This window comes from Lygodium microphyllum, chromosome 13 (genome assembly GCF_053477565.2).
Source record: "Lygodium microphyllum isolate KBCC chromosome 13, Lygodium_microphyllum_v1.1.10, whole genome shotgun sequence".
NCBI lineage: Eukaryota > Viridiplantae > Streptophyta > Polypodiopsida > Schizaeales > Lygodiaceae > Lygodium > Lygodium microphyllum.
Window position 1 is genome coordinate 87,665,026 of NC_141147.1, and position 21,107 is coordinate 87,686,132.

General features: G+C 41.7%; 1 protein-coding gene across 1 annotated transcript in view; it reads left to right on the forward strand.

The window, feature by feature from the left end:
* PYD2 (pyrimidine 2) overlaps positions 1-14,369 on the forward strand; it is a 116,520-nt gene extending 102,151 nt beyond the window's left edge. Inside the window, exons 12-13 of the mRNA XM_087691402.1 lie at positions 13,330-13,486; positions 13,718-14,369. Coding sequence (XP_087547528.1) covers positions 13,330-13,486; positions 13,718-13,894 — 334 coding nt within the window. The 3' untranslated portion in view covers positions 13,895-14,369. The remainder of the gene's footprint in view (positions 1-13,329; positions 13,487-13,717) is intronic.
* Positions 14,370-21,107: the final 6,738 nt, after the last annotated feature.

Consider the following 21,107-nt stretch of genomic DNA (forward strand, 5'->3'; position numbering starts at 1 on the left):
ATAGACAGAGAACGATCACTAACTTTTTCACTGCTGCACATACCACTACTAATACCACACAACCTACAAGAGTGCATAATTATTGGACCTCATCTTCTATAGGTGTCCCTTTGGATAGAGCAGTAGCACTCAACCAGTCTAGATGCCCATGTTCTCTCGGATGAAACCTAGACATCCACACCATAGACAAATTAGAGCCATCATTGAACGCCATAGGAGACAGATGTTGAGACGTCTTAGCCATGCAGAGATACATCTCCTTAGAGGACAAACATCTCATTGATGGAGAGTTTCCTTTTTCTACTTTTACTTTTAGATTATCAACAGGTCTTCTTCTTATAGGACACTATTTCACTTTTCAGTCTTATAGGAATGTTTTTCATCTTTTCTAATTCTAGATGAGAAACACACCATCATCATATGTATTGTGTTGGTCTCATAGGCCTTATTGGCCTTTCAAAGACGTTAGTATGCTCTCTTTTTTTTCGTGAAGATAATTGAATTAAGTAGTAAATATTTCCATCAGACCATGAGGTCAACATTCTCTCTGTATCTCTTACATTCTATTACATCAGACCATCAGGTCAGCATATTCTGTCTCTCTCACACTCTCTCTGTAGAATACTTACATGAGGCCTGCAAGCTCTCAGAACAACCAAAACAGCCTATTACATGATCAATTCTAATAAATCGCGCAAAAGAAACAGTTGGAGTAGAGCGAACAGTCGCCAGCCAGGGAGTAGCAATATTCGGAAGAACTTGGTCTGCTGACATCATAGAAGAGATTTGCCATAACGCCAATCCACGCACACGGGCCACATGCCCGTGGATGCCCGATGCTAAATCAAAAATAAAGGCATTGCAAGAACGCCATATATAACACAGGGCTGCCCATCTAAGGAAATGGAATAGGTAGGAACAATCTGAAGGCAAAGAGGGCATAGAGAACATATTTCCCGTAATCCACGAACGAACTGGTATGCGGTGCTAAGTCACCGAGAACCACACACGGGAAATGAAATTCCAGATTTGTCGTGCAACAGGGCAAGAGACAAAGAGGTGAAGCAACGTCTCATCACATGTAGTAAAGAAAACACAACGACTTGCAGAGATCTTTTGGGCATGGAGCACTTATCCCATTGGAAGACCCCTAATGAGCAGCCTCCACATGAACACTTTGCCTTGATATGGAACCTTAGACTTCCAAAGATGGATAAATCTTTCACGCCACTTCTTTTTGCTATCCTTGAGATGCTAGAACTTACTAACCTTCCCTGTGACCGATCTCTTAGCTTCCACCATCTGATGATATATTTGATTAGCTGACATTTTCTCAAAGTCATCAGGAAGCACAAACATCCAGTCATGCCATGGATCCAATGGCTGTAACGTAGGCAAAGGAGAGAACCTCGGAAGACTGTCCTGTATGGACGACCAAATGTCCCTATATCCACAAGGCACCTTAAAGTACTAACGAATACACCTAAAAGAATAAAGGCGGGGCTGCCCAGGAATAGCACCATCACGGATTGTCTTCAACCCTAATCTAGCCATTCGTTTAAACTTCTCTGGCTACAAATCTTTTTGTGGCCAATCCAACAACCTTGAGGAAGCCAATATTTCTCCTTGCAGCGAATTTTCCTCACGAAGTTAATATGCTCTTTCTTTCTTTCCTTCTCTCTCTCTCTCTCTCTCTATATATATATATATATATATATATATATATATATGAAGAAGTTTGACTTAATGTATTGAAGTATTCACATCAAGCCTCCGGCTAAAAAAGACATGCACCAATGCACGAGCTGTTGGACAAAGACGGCTTTCTACAAAGAACATCTTCTCCATAGTATAGATGATGGGTTTATTGCCCTTCGAAGATACATGGACACCCACCTTTCACATGGGATGAGATGTGCTATTGGCCAGTTACACACCACTTTATATCAGTGAGAAATTGAGACAGGAAGATGTAAATCCATACCACCAAAGGAGTGCATATGTGAGATATGCCGGTTAGAGCTGGAGACAGAGGACCACTACATTTGTTGTTACCCAACAGACTATGAGATTCGAGGTTGTTTCCATTGTCTCTTTAGAGATGGGTTTGGACCACTATTTAGAGTAATGGATGATATTGATTAGTGATGCCTTGGCCTCTTCCTCCTTGAGATATGATGGCTTCATGATGACAGGCTCATCAAGAGTGCAGTAGCTCTAGGACATTGAGACCCCATCCAGAGGTAGCTTACAAATTTCTTCGATGAGGTAGATTCAGGTGGCTTCATTGTAGTTACAATTCTAGTCCATATAGAGAAGGGCCATGAAGGGCACTTTGACACCACCACAGTCTACACATACACAAGGGATATTGATTGATTGATCCAGATGTCCTAGACCCCGACGTAGACATTGGCAGTACCTCCATAGGCAGAAATAGGGGAGTAAGGTTTGGGCTAGAACTATTCCCTTTATATGCACATGAGATTGCATCACATAAAGCTTATCAACTAGAGTCTCTTTTTTTACTTATAGCTTTTAACTTTCTTCTACTGCTGTTTTACACTTCCATTTACTATTCTTTTTAGATAGTTTTTTCCATCATATAAATGATTGTAACTCATGGTCTCATAGGTCATTTTGGCGTCTTGCAGATGTTAATATATCATTTCATTAGGGAGCTAGGATCATGGATCAACTCGCATCAACGCATAGCCCATGAGGCGGCCTACAAAAATGCAATTCTAGATCTTGGACAAGGCACAAACTTGGGCAGCAAGCTGAAAATGTGGGAATTGAGCAAGAAGTAGATCCCTCTAAGCCATAGGATGCTAATGACCAGCAAGGAGATAAAGAATATGATTACCAGTTTAAGGTTCGATTGAGAGCAGATTTCATCTCCCCCCCCCCCCGGCCGGCAAAAAAAAGAAGAAGAAGAAGAGGAAAGAAGAAAAGTTCATATTGAAAAGAAACAAGCTCACATGAGGCCTTTAGCCTAGTGCAAAAAGCCCATGGAAAAACCATGTGAAGAATGGTGGATAACATCAGAATGAGGCTACTATGCTACCTTAGTTATTTAGATCAATGAGTGCAGAGACCACCTTTTCTTGCCTAGCTGGCCCAAAAGAAGATAGTTGCTGCAGGATCAACCCTTGAAGCCAGATGCTCCTCTCTCTCTCTCTCTGTGGAGCTCGAGAGGCACCAAACTGCACTACTGCAAGATAGGAGGCCAACTCACCCAGAGGGACACACACAAAGAGCAGTGAAAGACTTCTTCTACAGAGCCAACCCTATTGACACTACCAACCTAGCAGAGATAGAGCCACCCCACCAGACACCTTACAGGCCACACCGTGGAGTCACATTGGATAGAGCCATTTCCCTTCATCGAGCACAACGACCCCATCTACCAGGACCATGTTCGAGGAGGCCACACCATAGTCGGATTAGAGCCATTATCACGAGACACCGAAGACTCACCACCAGGCATATCAGTGAAGCAGCTAGGGACTGCATCATAGGTGAGATCATGTGCAGATCTTGAGATCAGCTACAGCCCATAGTCTCCACCACACTTTTGTACATGGTTCTATCAGATCTGGTTCTCTTTTCCTTTCCTTTTTCTTTTCTATCGATGGAACAACACTACACATGGTTCAACCCTAGTATAGTCCCATCGTATAGTTATTTTCAGTATTGTTTCATAGGCCACCCACATATTTGTAATGTTATCTTTACCTTACTAATGAGATGACATTAGACATGGATGTACTCTAGATTTTGTCTCATAGGCCACATTGGCCTTATGTAGACGTTAATATATCTTTCTTTCTTTCTTTCTTTCTCTCTCTCTCTCTCTCTCTCTCTCTCTCTTTTGCATAAATGATACTTATATTAACTACTAGAATCGCATACATCAGCTCTAGCACACTATCCACGAGTTAGAGGGATCACAACAGACCGAGCAACCATAGTTCGTAGCACATTCTACCCACCATCCCATCGCTATATAGGATCACCATCATTAATACTAGACATCTGGAACTTTCAGATTTGGAGGAGACCAATTGGGATAGTAGTGGATCATGCCATCTTGACCTTTATAATAGACTCTTGTAGACACATGAGAGATACAATGCCAGATCTTCTCAAACATCCTAGACATCACTTTCCAGAGGAGACTTCACATATATATAGTGGCTCTATGCATGATAGGCTACAGATGCTAGATTTGAGCATATCACTAGAAGAATGCATGAGAAATTTGGCAGAGGCCTTGTATACTTCAACTATGTATGCATTCCCATATACCTTACCCCCATGCAAAGTAGTTGGTATGATGATGAGTGCATGGATACTCACACATGCCTATAGAGAGAGATTGCTTTAGGCTTTCATATACATAGCCAAGTAAGGATGCTTTTTAGACACCTAGTGTGGAAGAAAAAGCGTGACTACACAAAAATTGAGACATAGATATACCATATATTTTTGGGATGGAAGAGCAAAAGAGCATGGAGAATGTTTCACGAGAGAGAGGCCCCTATACAGATTACATCATCTGATGCTTGGTTCCATTATGGGAGACAGTTATATGATGTATTGGGATAGACATCCATGTAGTCTCCACAAGCACACAGGCCAACACAGTTATATGATGTATTGGGACAAACACCCATGTAGTCTCCACAAGCCCATAGGCCAACACAGTGGTCCTTCTTCACCAGTAAGATGAGAGGCGATAGATTGGAAGGGCACATGATGAGGATAGTCTAGTGGTAGAGCACATCTCACATGCATGTGATACATTGGCACCCATATTGGCATGTATGTTCAACAAAGCAGTATGTGAGGGTTTTCCTAAAATATGGTCAAACCATACTATACTTCCACTCTTTAAGAGTAGTGACCCTCTAGTCCCCCATTAACTATAGGACCATCATGATGGGCCACACATTGGCTCAGATATACGAATCGATATTGGAGCATGAGCTCAGTGTATAGGTTGAGATGATGTAGGGAAAGAGAGTAGAGGGGCAAGATAGTTTTAATTGTGGATAGATCGCATTGAATCATATCCTCACACTCGGGGCTATCATTAAGGAGAGATGAGCGTGAGACAGGAGGATTTATTGCTACTTCGGATTTCTGTGAGGCATCGAACATAGTACCTCGAGCACATTTCATGTAGGGATTGGAGTGATGAAGGGCATGTGGTGCGGTATTCGTGCATTGTATGAGAGTGACAGGCCATATGCGGTCACACCTAGGGGGATGTTTGAGAGGATCAACATTGCCATAGGAGTAAAACATGGATGTCCACTTTTACCCACAGTGTTTGGACTATACATAGAGGAGACGTTCGATTACATTGATAGGAGAGGCAGAGAGTATTAATATCAATACCATTATATAATGATGATATTGTACTTATTTGAGGCTCACCAAAGGGCTTAACATCACATGGATACATTGTATACCTTTTGCAGAGATAGAGATCGCTATGAATCTTGGAAATGCCATGGTATTCAACACTTCGGTAGCATGGTAACCCGATCTATGTATTAATTCACATTTAGGGGAGATGTAGTGAAGCATGTGAGAGAATATATATACATGGGAGTCACTTTCTTTGGTTCGAGAGCTCATGAGATTATGTGGATAGATTAGGGGGACTAGGTGCGAGCTTGGTTGGCACATTGATACCCATCTTGCATTCAGATGATGTGATACTGATTACTAACTCTGCTGAGAGCATGTAGAGCCACATGGATGTGTTGTAGGCATTTTTCATGGATAGAGGATTGATAATGAACCTTTGGAATACAAAGCTGATGGTATGCAATCATAGTTGTCAAGTACGAAAGGTACGATACGGTATGGTATGATAAAATACAATACTAAATGATACCTTATGATTTATAAGGTATGGTATGATATTAGTATGAAAAAAATTTAACTTAATTAAAAAAGAAACTATAAATGATAAGACACATGTTTGAAGTGAAACTAGGCTTCAGCAATGCCATTACAAAATGAGATCAATGATCATACATGATACATCATACAATTATCATAGGAGTCAGGAGTTAGACGAGTCACGATGGACTAAAGAGTCAGGAGTGGAATTTTCCAATCTGGATACAATCATGAATGATACATCATACATCACAATCATCATCAGAGCACTCATTAAGAGAGTTTGAAGATGACCCCTTGCCATCAGATGATGAGACACTCTCATACTCATCCTCATTGATGAGGTTACAATTATCATCAAATGATGGCTCCATAGGCAATGATTGTGTAACTGTAGGCAAGGGGGAAATGTTATCATTAGGCACGGGATGAGAGCTACTAGAGCCCTGCCTCGCATTGGTTTGCAAACCGCTCAAACCACCCCTTGTTGATCTTGGAGGGCGCCGAATGACCATGCCCCTGCTAGCAATTGCTGCAGCTTGAACTCGAACTCCTTGCCCACGACCATGTTGACTACGAGTGTCTGCTGCTATGAGCTCTCTATAGAGCTCCGCAAAGATCTGCTCCTCCGCGTCAGTCTCTTGGTATACACTTAGAAGAGTGTCGCCCGTCAACTTGAATATATCAACATTCACCTACATAATGTACATAACTGGACATAAGATTATAAATACTAAATTGTTAACTTGTATAAAAATGAAAACAACTCATTCCATAGAGTTTATACCACCGTTTGACCGCACCTCATAAAGGTGCTCCAATAGCAACCAGATATAAGCAAAGCGAGTTGAAAAAGGCTTCTTCAACTCGAGCATGCTATGCTCGTGATACATGACAAGCACCTTCACCTTCATTGTGAAGAAGGTGGCAATTGATGTAGCCTTATGCACCACCCTCTTCACCCATTTGAGCTTCCCAATGTCCTCCATGAGCAAGTCCAAACAATGACTTGCACATGGAGTCCACACTATCAAAGGAAACTCGGCCTCAAGCAAATAGCCCATGCGTCGACAATTGGATGTATTGTCGGTAACAACTTGCACCACATTTGACGGACCCACCTGCACCACATCATACATGGCACAAATTCAAAATTATTATAAAGAAAGCTTCGGGGGGACATGAATTTAAGATTATAATAATGAAACCAACAACTTTAAAATTTAAAAAGACAGTGTATACCTCAATGATAGCTTGCCGAATGTGGCGGTGGATGAATGTGCCAGTCGTTTTGCTTCCCCTCTTGTTGGTCTGTACGGCTCGCAAAAAATACGTGCTGAGTTGACATTAAACGAGCATGTTAATGATGCCCCGTAAGGAGTATGTTAAGGATGCCCCATTTCCTACGGTCTCTCCATCTGTCGGTGAGAATGGAGCAATCGTATTTTTTTCCATGTAGCCCGAATAGGATCAAGGGCTTTATCAATCCTCTCCTTCTCTTCATCAATCTTCTTCGTCTTCATGTCATTGTATGCAACACCGCTCCATCCTTCACATGGGCCCACATTGATGATGGTTTTCACTATCTTTTTCCATTGCTCATACTTTAGGACATTGAATGCAAGATTGCACTCGATCACTGTGCATGCAATCTCAATGTCCGCTTGTTGTTGCCTTTTTCTCAGAAAGGCAACTAATCCAAGCATATGACCAAGAACTTGAGAGAGAGAGGATTACCTCTATAGTGGCCCATGAGCGTTAAATCTTTTCCTTTTGCCAATATCGGAGGCGGAAGTGGATGTGGAGTTGGCACCACCAATGGTGGAGGCTTCACCCGCATCAGTTAAAGATATGCCTACATTTGAGGCTTCCTCACGAGTAGACATAGGTATGGGCATTGTGGCCAATACACCACTTCCTCCTCCTCTAGTGGATCCCCCTCTCACCTTGGTGAGAATCTCCTCCACAATGTGTTGAGGGATCGCCTTGCATGTGGCAACTTGCACCCCCCCCCCCCCCCCCCCCCCCCCCCGCGTCTTGGAAAGATGTTGAAGAAGCCGGGTTGCATCACTTGTGTAGCGCTTCCTACAATACTTGTATGTCCAATGGTGGGAGCTGGACTTCTTTGTGTCCTTCTCCACATGGATGGGATGCAAGTTGGAGGCCCTCATGCTTTTCACATGTCATGATGCTAAGGCGTCAAGGCGAGACCCGATGGAGAGAAGAGAGTCGAGACTTGTCACTCCCATCGGCGATCACGATGGTGCTTAAAGAGGGAGGGGATGGCAGGAAGAGGAGAGAGTGAGAGCTTTAGAGGCTTGAAGACCCAAAAGGGATGGGGTGGGGAGATGATGCTTCAAGAGGGAGGGGATGGGGGAAACTTGGAAGAACAATGAAGAGGGAGGTGATGGGGGGAAGAGGAGATGATGCTTGAAGACAAGAGGGGCGAGAGTGTGTGCAAATGAGCCCAAGTCCACAACCCGTCCCTTTTTGCTGCCGGACCCCTGCAAAAATGCGTTGAAATCATGCTGCATAACCAGTTTTTGTCCGTAGGATGGGTTGAAAAAATGGGCCCAAATTCATGTACGAATTTGTACGGTACTCTATAGGCACATACAATATGAACCCTACTGTACAAACCTGTCCGTATGTCATACAAAGGCAACTATGTATGCAATAGCACTCAAGCTTGGGTGACTCAAGTGAGCCATTAGTTTACCCTTGGAGGTCATACGCTTAAGTATGCTAGATCCTATGTATATCTTGGGGTCACATCCACAGGACCTACATTTTCGTTGCAAGATGCTGTTACTGCAAGGCTGGACAGAGGTTACGCAGCACTTTGAGTACTCCAAGGAAAATGTGCATATGTTCATTTCTGGGAATCCGAGACTAAATTATGGTTGTTTGATACATTGATTATCTCACCCTTGTTGTATGGGTCCCCGATGTGGAGCCCATGTCTTTGTTAAAAGACCTATAATAAAAGAGAACAACCTAGTAGTCATTTTCTTGGTACATGATAGTAGCTTACACTGGCATCCTTATAAATATGAACATCAGAATAGTTCATTGTTTTCTATTTCATTTTCATTGTTATTCTTGCGTCAAGATGACATGGTTAGATGTACTCACTTCTTTGTCTCATAGGCCATCTAGGCTCTTTGGAGACATAAATCTCTCTCTCTCTCTCTCTCTCTCTCTCTCTCTCTCTCTCTCTCTTTGATTCACTTGTTAGATGTACTTTCATTGTACTCTTTGGGCGAGACATCACTGTAGTATGAGGGAGGAAACCTTCTCTCCCTCATACCACGGTGTTGAGTCGAGTGCATCACGTGTTGATACCGCCACCCTCACCCGTGGCATAGTCCCTCTCTTTGCCTGTGGCATCTTGTAAAAAGTCCCCTTGCTATGAATATGAGCTATTGCCCCCAAGATGGGCCATTCTGCAAACTCTTGTGCCTTCTCTTGTGAGCTCTCCGCTGCATTTTGCAGGTGACATCGCCACGGACCATGGTGCACCTAGAGCCCTTGGGGGCGTGGGGGGGGGGGGGGGGGTTCATGTTGGGTTTCCCCTTGGGAATTCCGAGGGCTAGTTCATCACACTTGGTATTAGAGAAAACCTCACGGGGGGAGTGCGCATCCTCTCGTAGTGGGGAACTTGGGCCGAGGCGCGATAGAAAAGTGCCAAGGAAGACCCCTCTCAAAATTGAACTTGCAAGCATCAAGAATGTCTATGAAAACAAAAGAAGTGTCCTTGAAGACTTCTATGCTTTAAGAGTATGACTGATGAGGTTTGTTGGCTAACAAGCTAGACTATATGTGTGGAAACGAGGCCAAGGTCCCTTCAAAGGAAAAAATTGAACTCCAAAAGAAGATGAAACTCCTTGAGGGGAGACAAGAAGAGGTGAAATCAAATCTGAAAATTTTGAACAAGGAGATCGAAGAATGGGTCAAGGAGATGATGACCTAGGGTGAGTGGGATGCCCTTGACATAGAAAGTGGTTGAAGCGAAAAATTTCTTTTGATTATGATCCCATTGTTGCTGTAGGTGGCATGCCGGGGGAGAATGTGGCTTCATGCCAAACAAGTGTGCTGCCAAGGCGGCCCATGTCTACCAAAGAGAAAAAGCCGTCATGATGGCCTATGCCAACAAGGAGAGACCCGAGTTCGAGCTCTGATTCATATGACAGCACCGACGAGGAGTCAAGCGACTACTCCAGTAGTGATGATGACGATGGGCTAAGTGCCAATTCTATGATGAGAAAAACAATGCGGGCTCTTGTAGAGGTCCAAGTGATGAAAGCCAAGCAAAAGATGGACGAGGAGTCATGTTCTGAGTCCTCTAGCGAGTTAAGTGATGGCTTGAGTTATGATTATGAATGGGAGTTTTCAAACTTAGATGTCGACACGAGATGGGCATACAAAGCCCAAATTAATCTAGCCTCGAATGCAATGTTGTAGAACTCGTGCATGTGGGGCGAGTCTAAACAAGCTAGGCCATGTGCTTCTGATGAAGACAACCTCCGTGATATCTCCTTGAGTCGGGAGACTAAAGAAACGGCCCAATGCTTGCATGATGGAAGAACTCCTGGAGCTGGGAGTCAAAACAAATGGCCTTAAGTGGTGAAGTGGATGTGGAAGGCTCCTTGCGCCGAGAGTATAAATGAACGGCCTTGCCTCTAGAAGAGTCTCGCAGTGCCGCAAGTATAAACAAATGTGCCCCCCTTGATGATTCGGCCAAAGGTGCCCCCCCCCCCCCCCCCCCCCCCCCAGGACTCGCTGAGCCGCAAGTATAAAGGAACGACCAACTCCTTAGAGTATCGAAGAGAAGAACTCCTTGTGTCGGGAGTCTCTAAAGAAACGGCCCCATGTGTTGGAGAGGAAGTTAGAGGTGCGAAGACGGGAGGCAACATAAGTTCCCTAAGCAAGAAAAATAAGAAATCTTGGAAACTAGTGAAAGTGTATGCTAGCGGGCCAAAGGATGAGACACTCAAGTGAATCCCAATGCCGCGGAGATCCGAGTCAGCAAGTAGGAGAAAACGGGTCAGCTTTTGTGAGGAGGTGATGACCCACTTCTAGGAGCTTGATGAGGAGTTCACCACTTGTGCTCCAATGGTTGATTCTGAGGGTGAAAGTCCCTCATGTAGTGAGGATACATGCGGAGTAATGACCTATTTCGAGGGTGATGGACCCTCACACGGTGACACAAATGGGAGTGCTGGGGTGCTCTGACCATGGTGAATGGATATTCATGAATGGGAACCAAGTGGCTGAGAGCTGTGGGATGTCGCTTTCAAGTGGGCATGGCGTGTAGGGATCGATTTGAAGGACCCCTTCTCTTCATGAGCATATCAATTATGGATTCGGGTCTGTCCCGAAAGTGATTGCCACAAGGGAAATGATCCTCACTTGCCAAGCATGACGACACTATGCGACCCATCAAGTCACCACGCGTTGGACATGTGCTCCACCTATCCAATCCAAGAAGGAACAGCGCTCTTCCCACACCTCAAACTTATGGGGTGCAAAACAAGTGAGAGTACTCGATACGAGAGCCATGGATCTCACACGATGGGCCAAACAACATGCTACTTTGGAGTATGCTGCGTGGTCCTACCCCACGTGCTCGTTGTGCAACTCAGTTCACTTGAAGACCTCCCCCCACACTTCTTCGAAACTCAGTGCTGCCAAGCGGGGGATGATTCAAGACGCAAGGGAGATGGACCTTGCCAGAAGGGCCAAGCAGCATGTTGCACCCTAGCAGGTCTCATGGTCGGAACCTTAGAGCTCCTCCATTCAGGCCTGTGTCTCCCAAGACACATGCAGAAAAGCTGAAGATAGAACCTTAAGGAAAAATCATGCCACCAAGGGTACTACAAAGAAGTCTGAAGGTGCCTCCACTTGGGATCGCGCCTTCCGTGCCAAATGACACATGGCGTCCATACGAAGATGTCATGTCAAACTCAAGAAGACTTCCGCTAGATGTGCTGCAATGAAAATCCGGGCTACCGAGGCCCTGCTCTTTTCAAGGGGCGTCCAAGGAAAAATGCACCTCTCGCACCAAGGAGTATGTCTCTCCACCGTGGGGACTGCATGTTCTCTTCCTCATCGGAACTAGATTGACAGATATTGCCAAAGTGGACCTCTCTTTGAAAGGTGTCATTGCTTGGACCCTTGCCTTCTGGGCTTGGCATGCTCGTGTGTGATAGCTTGGTGTCAAGTCCTAGTCCACGGACAGTTCTGTGCACTCAAGCTATCTGGCCCAAAGCTGGATCAACGGTGTACAACTTGTTTTGGTGGGGTTACCCTCCACTCTACGCTTGTAAATATGGTCAGCAGGTAGACGGTTGATGTGCACAATAAAGTCATGTTCCTTTCAAGTTCACCATGTAATGGTCAACTCCACAGTTGTATATCGAGTCCATGGGTGGAACCTAATTGTAGTCATGAAAAGTCCTTGTTGCACAGTTGTATAGAGTTAGTGGGCATGGCACCTAGCGGGTAGACATTGGCCGTCTTGATAGTGCGGCGTGCTAAGACCCCCGAACCCAAGTATGAGTCCGAGTCCAATGTCGCTTTTGTCATGGCGGCGAGTATGCTTCCCAACTCGATGAGGACATCTAGTTTTTCAAGGGGAGGTGTGTATGAGGGAGGAAAACTTCTCTCCTTCATACCACGGTGTTGAGTCGAGTGCGTCGCGTGTTGATACCGCCACCCTCAGCCATGGCATAGTCCCTCTCTTTGCTTGTGGATAATCTTGTAAAAAGTCCCCTTGCTATGAATATGAGCTATCGCCACCAAGATGGGCCATTCTGCAAACTCTTGTGCCTTCTCTACCTTCTTTGTCTTCCATGTCTTCTAAGCAATCTCTTGTGAGCTCTCCGCTGCCTTTTGAAGGTGACGTTGCCATGGACTGCAGTGTGCCTAGAGCCCTCTGGGGGACTTGGACGGGGTTGTGCTGGGTCCCCCCCTGCCACCTGGGATTCTGAGGGCTAGTTTGTCACATGTAATTGTACTATATGCTCAGGTCTCATAATCACTTCAGCCCTTTGCGGATGTTAACATATTTTTCCTTTTTTTCCCCCTCTGTAGGGTAATTGCATTAATTACTAGAAGCACGAAATACAAGTGAACTATATGACTGACGCTACAAGAGTCACAATTGAACTATATGATTGACAAGGAAACTGATGTGTGTGTGTGTGTGTGTACCCCCAATGAAGAAACTTGAATTAAATGAATATATTTACATCAGGCCTTTTGCGCTCTGTGTGTGTGTGTGTGTGTGCGCACGCGCGTGCGCGCTGTCACATGCACATGTTACACATCCAAACACTCCATTAAAGCTGTCTTTGTATGATAATCTATCTGAATATGAACTAAAGAGAGTAAAATCTGGTTTTCCAGTGCCCAAATCTTCAATATCTATCCACAGAAGGGAGCTATCATACCTGGATCTGATGCAGACATCATTTTACTCAATCCAAATGCAACCACTACTATAAGTGCAAGGACTCACCACTCCAAAATTGATACTAATATCTATGAAGGGTGGACCTTGAAGGTGAGTCAACAAATTCTCTCTCTCTCTCTCTCTCTCATGTGGCTACAGACTCACATTACAGCATGACCAAGGGTACAAATATACAGCATGGTCAGAAGTTCTCTCTCTCTCTCTCTCTCTCTCTCTCTCATATATGGCCACAGACTCACATTTAAGTATGCAACAAGTTCAGCATACTATGGTATGCGATTCTGCAAACATTTGGTATTGATAGTCGCTACATGTTTTCAGGGGAACATTGTGGTGACAATCAGTAGAGGAAGAGTTGTTTGGGAGGATGGAAAGCTAAATGTACAGCCAGGTTCTGGAAGATACATTCATTTACGTCCTTTTGGCTATTTGTTCAATGGATTGGAGGCTATTGATTCAGCTTTAGTGGCCTCTCTAAAAGCTTCAAGGGGAGGGTAGAAAAACTTGACACACAATCCCACTGTCCTTGCTGGTTTTCCCATAAATGATTGAAGCATAGATCCTACTCATTTACAGGGATAGTTTCAAGGGCATCAAGTTTTCTTGATAAAAGCAGTGAAGATGGCCTTTTAGATAAGAAATCCTTCTTGCTCAAGCTCTGTTATAGTATCTAGGCAATAAGTGTTGAGTGTCCCCATCATCACAGTTCCTAGTGAGAATGAAGCCTTGTAATCTGATTCTGTAATCAAGCCCCCTCCTGAACACAATCTGCAGGTCTCTCCCTCTCGCCTCCCTGGAGACCAGCACTCTCCATTTTTCTGCATATAGTAAAAGAGAACTCAGATGTGTAATTGGCTGTCTGGACAGCATGTAAAACTTTATCAAAAAAGTACTTTCATTAGCAATTCTGATCACTCTCATTCAAGTGACTGGTTCATATTGTCTGCCTAGTGGAATCTCATGAATATTGCCAAATTACAAGTGATTTTTTGCCTGCTGGCCAAAGGGTAGGATATTGTGTTTCCTTTATGCTTTTCCCTGTATTTTTGTCCTTGAGTGCAAGAGCATTCTTGGTATTTTTAGTTGATTTGTTGCTTCCAAAAACAAAGTGATGATAATCTCTACTCTTGTCATCTTCAATATATATTCTAATACTAGTGTCCTTTCTTTTAATCTTCCTATTTTGTGAAGGTGCCATAATATACACTTGTTTACCACATATACATCATATAACGAGTCCAATATTGACTCCTTACTCTAGTGCTTAAAAAGGTGGCAAGAAAGTCTAGCTAATGGAATGCTGGTCCTCTTGTTCCTCATAAGTCCATAGAAACTATTTTAATAGCTTCTAAATCATTTCCCTTAGCTTTGTTAAAAGGAATTTCATAGCGGCAACAAGAATTGTCATTGATCATAATGTATATTTAAGCATGTATCAAGTCGTTCTTCTTTGGTTCCAACTTCGATTTTGGCCTTTTCATACATACATATAAGTCCAACCCAATTGGAAAACTTAGGTTTGGAATTCCTTTGCTCAATCAAATGCCTTTGGAGCCAATTTATCATGTGACAGAATACCATCATTGACCATTTTCAAAAGCACCATTGGATTGAAATCCCACCTCACCTTATCATAGGCCATACCAAGATTTAGGTTGATCTCGACAAGCTTGGACTCTTGAAGGCAGGCATGATTGAAGACTAGAGTAAGCCTTCAAAATACCTACATGAATCTTTGTACTATGCAATACCATGCATAAAACCATATGGGGGATGAAGCACCTCTATTCGAACGTATTTCACAATCAAAGCATTCCTCACAAGACTTCATATAAGACATTAATCATTGATAGAAAGGCCTTAGGCCCTTGGATATGGGGGATCAACATAATGAGAGTGATGTTGTTTTGTTGTTGAAATAACATGTTAGAATTTTGTGTCTTACTAAGTACTTTGTAAATATATTTTTCACAAAAGTCCGAAAGTTATTGAAACAACCCAATTAGAAGGCCATCCCAATGGTTGGATGATCTTTTTCTAAGAGACATGTCAATGGCCAAGGCCCTTGCAAGGCTTTAAAAGCCATGAAAGGGTTCAAAGAAAGGTTGTTATTTTCTCATGATAGTTGTAAACAAAGGAGGCATCTCTAATAATGTGAAAAGAACTTACACAAAATATGTTTGAGGTCTTCTTCTTATTTGAATTGTGGATGATACTCATTTGTGAGCTCTATGATGATCTTCTCTTTTCAAATGCATACCTCTTGCTTCTCCAAGAAACCCTTAATGTTTTGAATTAGTAGATCAATCTATTGTGAAATCCTAAAGCTTCAAGGGGCCACCTACCAGCTTAGACTACCTACCACCTTGGATGCCTGCCAAAGTAATCTCGTATTTTGTAAAAACTTCATGGAGAAATAATCAAGCCTCCTCCTTAACATGATTGAGATAAAACTCCATGGTAACTGGTCACATCAATATTAGTGTGAGCCGAACCTTTTGGAACTAGCTTAATGTATGAATCTATCAACTCATGGGTGGATTTGAACCTCTACAAACGTTGTGCATTGTATCCATTCCTTAGGGCCCTAGTGCTAACAAAAATTGGCATTTGAATGTATATGTATTGGGGGCATTAAAAAATTGGATTGTATTTTGTGATGCCCTCAAAAAGTCCCTATGGATGCTTGAGTGTTTTAGTTCTAAAACCATCATTTGATATAGATGTTGATAAACTCTGAGCATCAAAACTGGTCACTTTGGGAACTTGACTTTATTTTTGCTAGTTGAGAAAAAAGTTTTTCGTGAGTGCTCCCTTGGATAACTTGTGAATGAATCTCTATGACACTTTTGTAATGAGTGGAATTACAAGGGTCCTTATCAGCTAAATACTTAAGATACTTCAAAGTCCATCACAACTACAAATCAGACCTTTCCACACTCAAGCTCATCAAGTACCTTCAAACTTGTGTGCCATGTCTAAAGAAACAAAACCCAATGAAAAGTTAATTAGGATGAATTGGAAAATTTTCTTAGCCATCCACATATCTCCACTTTCAACCCCAAATAAGGATCATACATTGAGATCACATCAATACTCCTTGCTTGAAAAGGTATGCTTAACCCTACATAATGATCTAAACCACTACTACACAAGCTAACTACACAAATACGGTTTTGCTTGTTGACACACACAAAGCAAACACAATCTTTTAATAATAAGCTTGTGTGAATGCCACACTTCAATCTTGCACAACAATAATGTTAGGTTTAATCATTTAGCACCAAGTAGTCCTTCAATCTTCTTACATGCCCCTATTGCTCCATAATATACTATGGATATTACTTTAATTCTCTTGTTGATATAGTTCTTTGATGATCAAAGTCGTATAGCTCTAGTTCCTCCTTTTTGATTTCTTGGATAGAGACCATTGGATTAGGAGACTTACCTTAATTTGTCTCCTTTAGCCACATCATATCATTTCCTAGTTTAATCTTGATTAGAATCTTGTCCCACACTAGTTTTGGTATTAACCAAGTGCTTTCTTTGTAGGATACTCTATAAGCCCAAGCATCCTTCTTTGAAGAAATTTGTATCGAAACAAAAGTGATAGCAACATTATAACATCTAAAACTCTTTAATTTCTTTGTCTAATGGTGGTCATGTGCAAAAATGACATTTTCCATTATAGGGTTTATATTAGATTACTTAACGACAATGCTTCACATCATGGGTGGAATAATTCTATTACTATGGCTAGCATTTACCCTCATAATTTACTTATTATCATTGTCCTAAGGATGGGCAATACAACTGTTATAATTGTGAAGTATAGTCTTATTGATATTTTAGGGGAATCATGCTATCTTGTCAAAGATGATAATTGTGAAGGCCCAACCTCACAGATTTCCATTATAATTATCATGTCAAAGTTGATGATGTTGTTGGCAAACAACTTTTCATGTAGTGAAAAAATAAGTGTGAAATCTAAGATTTTGAACCTAGGATCACACTTGTGGCACCTTTAAAAACCCCAAAACAAGATTTGAGCCTCCAAAATTGAACTTCGAATGAGACAGAAACAATCTTATTGAGGAAAAACTTTTAGCCCAAATGAGCCATGTTGTGATTTGGCTAAACTTACCCAAATTACCATCTTGATTATCATATCAATGATTTGGCTAGACTTATCCGAATTACCATCTTGATTATCATGCCAATTATGGTCATTCCGATGAAAGAGGGGCACAATGTGTATGCAGATGCTTATAATGTGATTTAGGGCAAAAAGGGTCGGGGGCATTGTGTAAATTTGGAAAGTCCTTTTGTTTAAAGCAAGTTGTGTAAGTGGTGTTGTCATTTTTAATAAATGTGAAATAAGATATATTGATAAACATGTAAGATAATTTACATATTGCCTTTGAAGTACTAATAATACCACACAAAAGAAAGAAACATTGTGACAAATTCAAGTAACTTTATCTAAGAACTTTGCAACAACTCGTTACCAAAAATTTGCTTAAAATATTATTTCTACTTGATTCGAAGTCTAATTTATTTGCAATTCAATTTTTTTTTTTGGGGGGGTTTGAGTTGTTCTTGATGTATTGGTGATATCAAAACTCCAAATGATGTATCATTTTTTCTTTCATGCATAGAATACTATTCTTGAGAAGAAATGACTTTCATGGAGTTATTTTGATTTGTTATAAATTCATGTGCTCGCATTCTAATTATGTTAGGCCTTTGAAAGGAATGTCAAATTGCATGCTCTATTTTTATAGGTTTCAATTTATCTTTTTGGATTAAAAAATCATCACTAGAAATTTGAGCTTGCTTTTGAAAATATGGAGAGCATATCTCACATAAATTTAAAGCCCCTATGATCCTTTAAGTCCAATACTTGAAGAGGCTCGACTTTAGTATCTTTGAAGGATATTGTCCCTCCTCTAATCTCTAGGGTTAACACTAGTCTCATTCAGAGCCAAAAATTTGGATTAACATCATAATAGTGGCTAAAACATGATTTGAAGAACTCTAGTATGATAATAACTTTCATATGCATTGATTAAAACTTGTTTTTATCAAAACACACCACAATCATGGTATTTTGTATCTCTACACCTTAGCTTTAAGTCTTTGAAACATGACAATTTTTTAAAACAGACCTACTACCTATATGTGTCTTTCATCTCATATTACAAATCATTTGATACAATTTTTTGGAGTAATCAAAATTTTATTAACAAGCATTGGCTAGTACTTATAGAGTGAGTAATCTTGTGTTGCCTAGGACATTGGTGTTTGTAGCCTACAACAACAACTCATAATTTGTGAAAGGAGAGTGCCAAAAGATATGCTATCAATATTTGATGCAATCAAATTAGTTTTTGCAATAAATGGTTAGTGTAAGTGCAACAATTTATATCTTGAAATATTTATATTTGACCATCCAGTTAATAGTAGAGTTCTCTCTCTCTCTCTCTCCCCTTATCCAAATTTGAGAGTTTGGATAAGAAGAGAGCCTTCCTCACAAAAAGTAGGGCTCTAAAAGGGGAAAAGATGTACCTCAATGAGGATTTGACAGCTACCCAATTGGAAAATAGAAGGGCAATCATGTGTAGGATTTTAGAGGCATGAAAGGAAAGAAAATATGCAATGTATAGGGAAGGAAGGGTCATTATTGTAGAATGCCGGCCACAATGATGGTGCACAACTTATGAGACACTCAGGATGTCAATATGGAACTATAATGGAGCATTACACCTAAATGTTGAATATTTTGAGGATAGTTTTCAAAACATGGATATAGCCATGTATACAGAAACACATCAATGTAAAGGGGGTCGATTGCTAGTACATGGGTACAGATGGGAGAGTGCATTCTGCCCACATGCTAGAAAGCCTCATAGTGCTAGGGGTTTTGGAGGTGTGACCATACTCTTTCATGAAGACCTCAGAGATGTAGTGCAAGTGACACAAAAAGACAAAGATGCATGATACATGTTGGTTAGGATACACAAAGAAAGACCACACGATATTTTCATTGCTATATGATATTTTCCCTTGCAAATTCAGGATATGCTCAATGAGGTGGATCACCATTTGATGTATAGTACAAAGATATTATGAAATATGCCAGCTTGGAAGACATGCTATTAGTAGGGGACTTCAATGTGTGAATTGGGGATAGACAAAGAGACTTTTATATATAGGATGATGTCATGTTTAAGGAGATTGATATAGACAAGGTGGGTCTACATAAGATGTTCCTAGATACAAAAATGAACACCTATGGAACACACTTACTAGCTTTGGGTAGTGCACATGGATTAACCATTTTCAATGGCCTCTCATGTTGGCTAGGATCAAATGATTTGACATGTTGGAACCACAAACCAGGACCAAGTACATTGATTACTTGATGGGTTCACCAACATTGATACCATGCATTAGAAACTTTGAGATCTCGAGGCGCCCCATTGGAATATTAGTAGACCATGGCATTTTAACCTTCTCAGTATACTGTGGATGTATGTGGGATGCATTATTATACCCCCTAGGCACCCCAGATACCACTTTGCAAAGGAGACCTCACATATATATAGTGGCTCTATATGCATGACAAGATACGAATTGGAAGGTGAGCTTAGTACATGGGCAGAGAGGGATGACAGAAGAGCACAAGGACAGGTTGGTTTCAGATGTGGATACACCACTTTGGATCTCATCCTCACACACTTAGATCAATCATTGAGGAAGGACAGTGGCTCAAGGCAAGGCTCGAGGCAATAAGATCTATTGTTGCTTTGTAGACTTTCGTAAGGCATTTGACAGAGTACCTCGAGAACATCTCATGCAAAGACTATAGGAAATTGGTGTGCCATAAGGTATGCAATGGAGCTTCTATGCACTATATGAGAAAGTGATAGGCCGTATATGCACATCTAGAGGGATATCTAAAAGAATTGACAACACCATAGGAGAAACAAGGATGTCCAATCTCACCCACATTATTTGAATTATATATAGATGAGGTGTTTGAACATATTGATAGGGAAGGAGGGATTGGAGGTAACTTAACTGGAGTATTGATACCAATACTACTTTATGTTGATGATATTGTACTTATCTTTGATTCATTAGAGCGCTTACAACAACACTTGGATGCATTACACACTTTTTGCAGGGATAAAGACCTCACAGTGAATATTGGAAAAACGAAAGGGATGGTATTCAATACCTCAACATCATGGGTGACCTGATCTATGTGTCAGTTCACATTGGGAGAGGATATAGTGGAGCATGTAAGGGAGAATGTATGCTTGGGAGTCACCTTCTCTGGCCTGATATTTTCACTGAGGGGGGAAGCTCTTGACTAGCAAGAGGTTATGCAACACTTGGGGGTCTTGAGAGTCAGTGAGCTCATGTACAATTTCAAGAGCCCCACACCAAATTATGGTTCTTTGATACCTTAGTTACTCCCATCCTCCTGTACAAAGCTAAAATATGAGGTTGGAGCTTATACCATAGATGACTGACCCCGCTCACAGATCAAACAAGCCTAGAGAGAGAACACTATGATGGCTGGGATTTCATAGATGACTGACCATGCTCACAGATCGCATAGGCTTAGAGAGAGAACACTATGATGGTTAGGGTTGCATTTTATACCATAAATGACTGACCCCACTCACAGATCACACAGGCC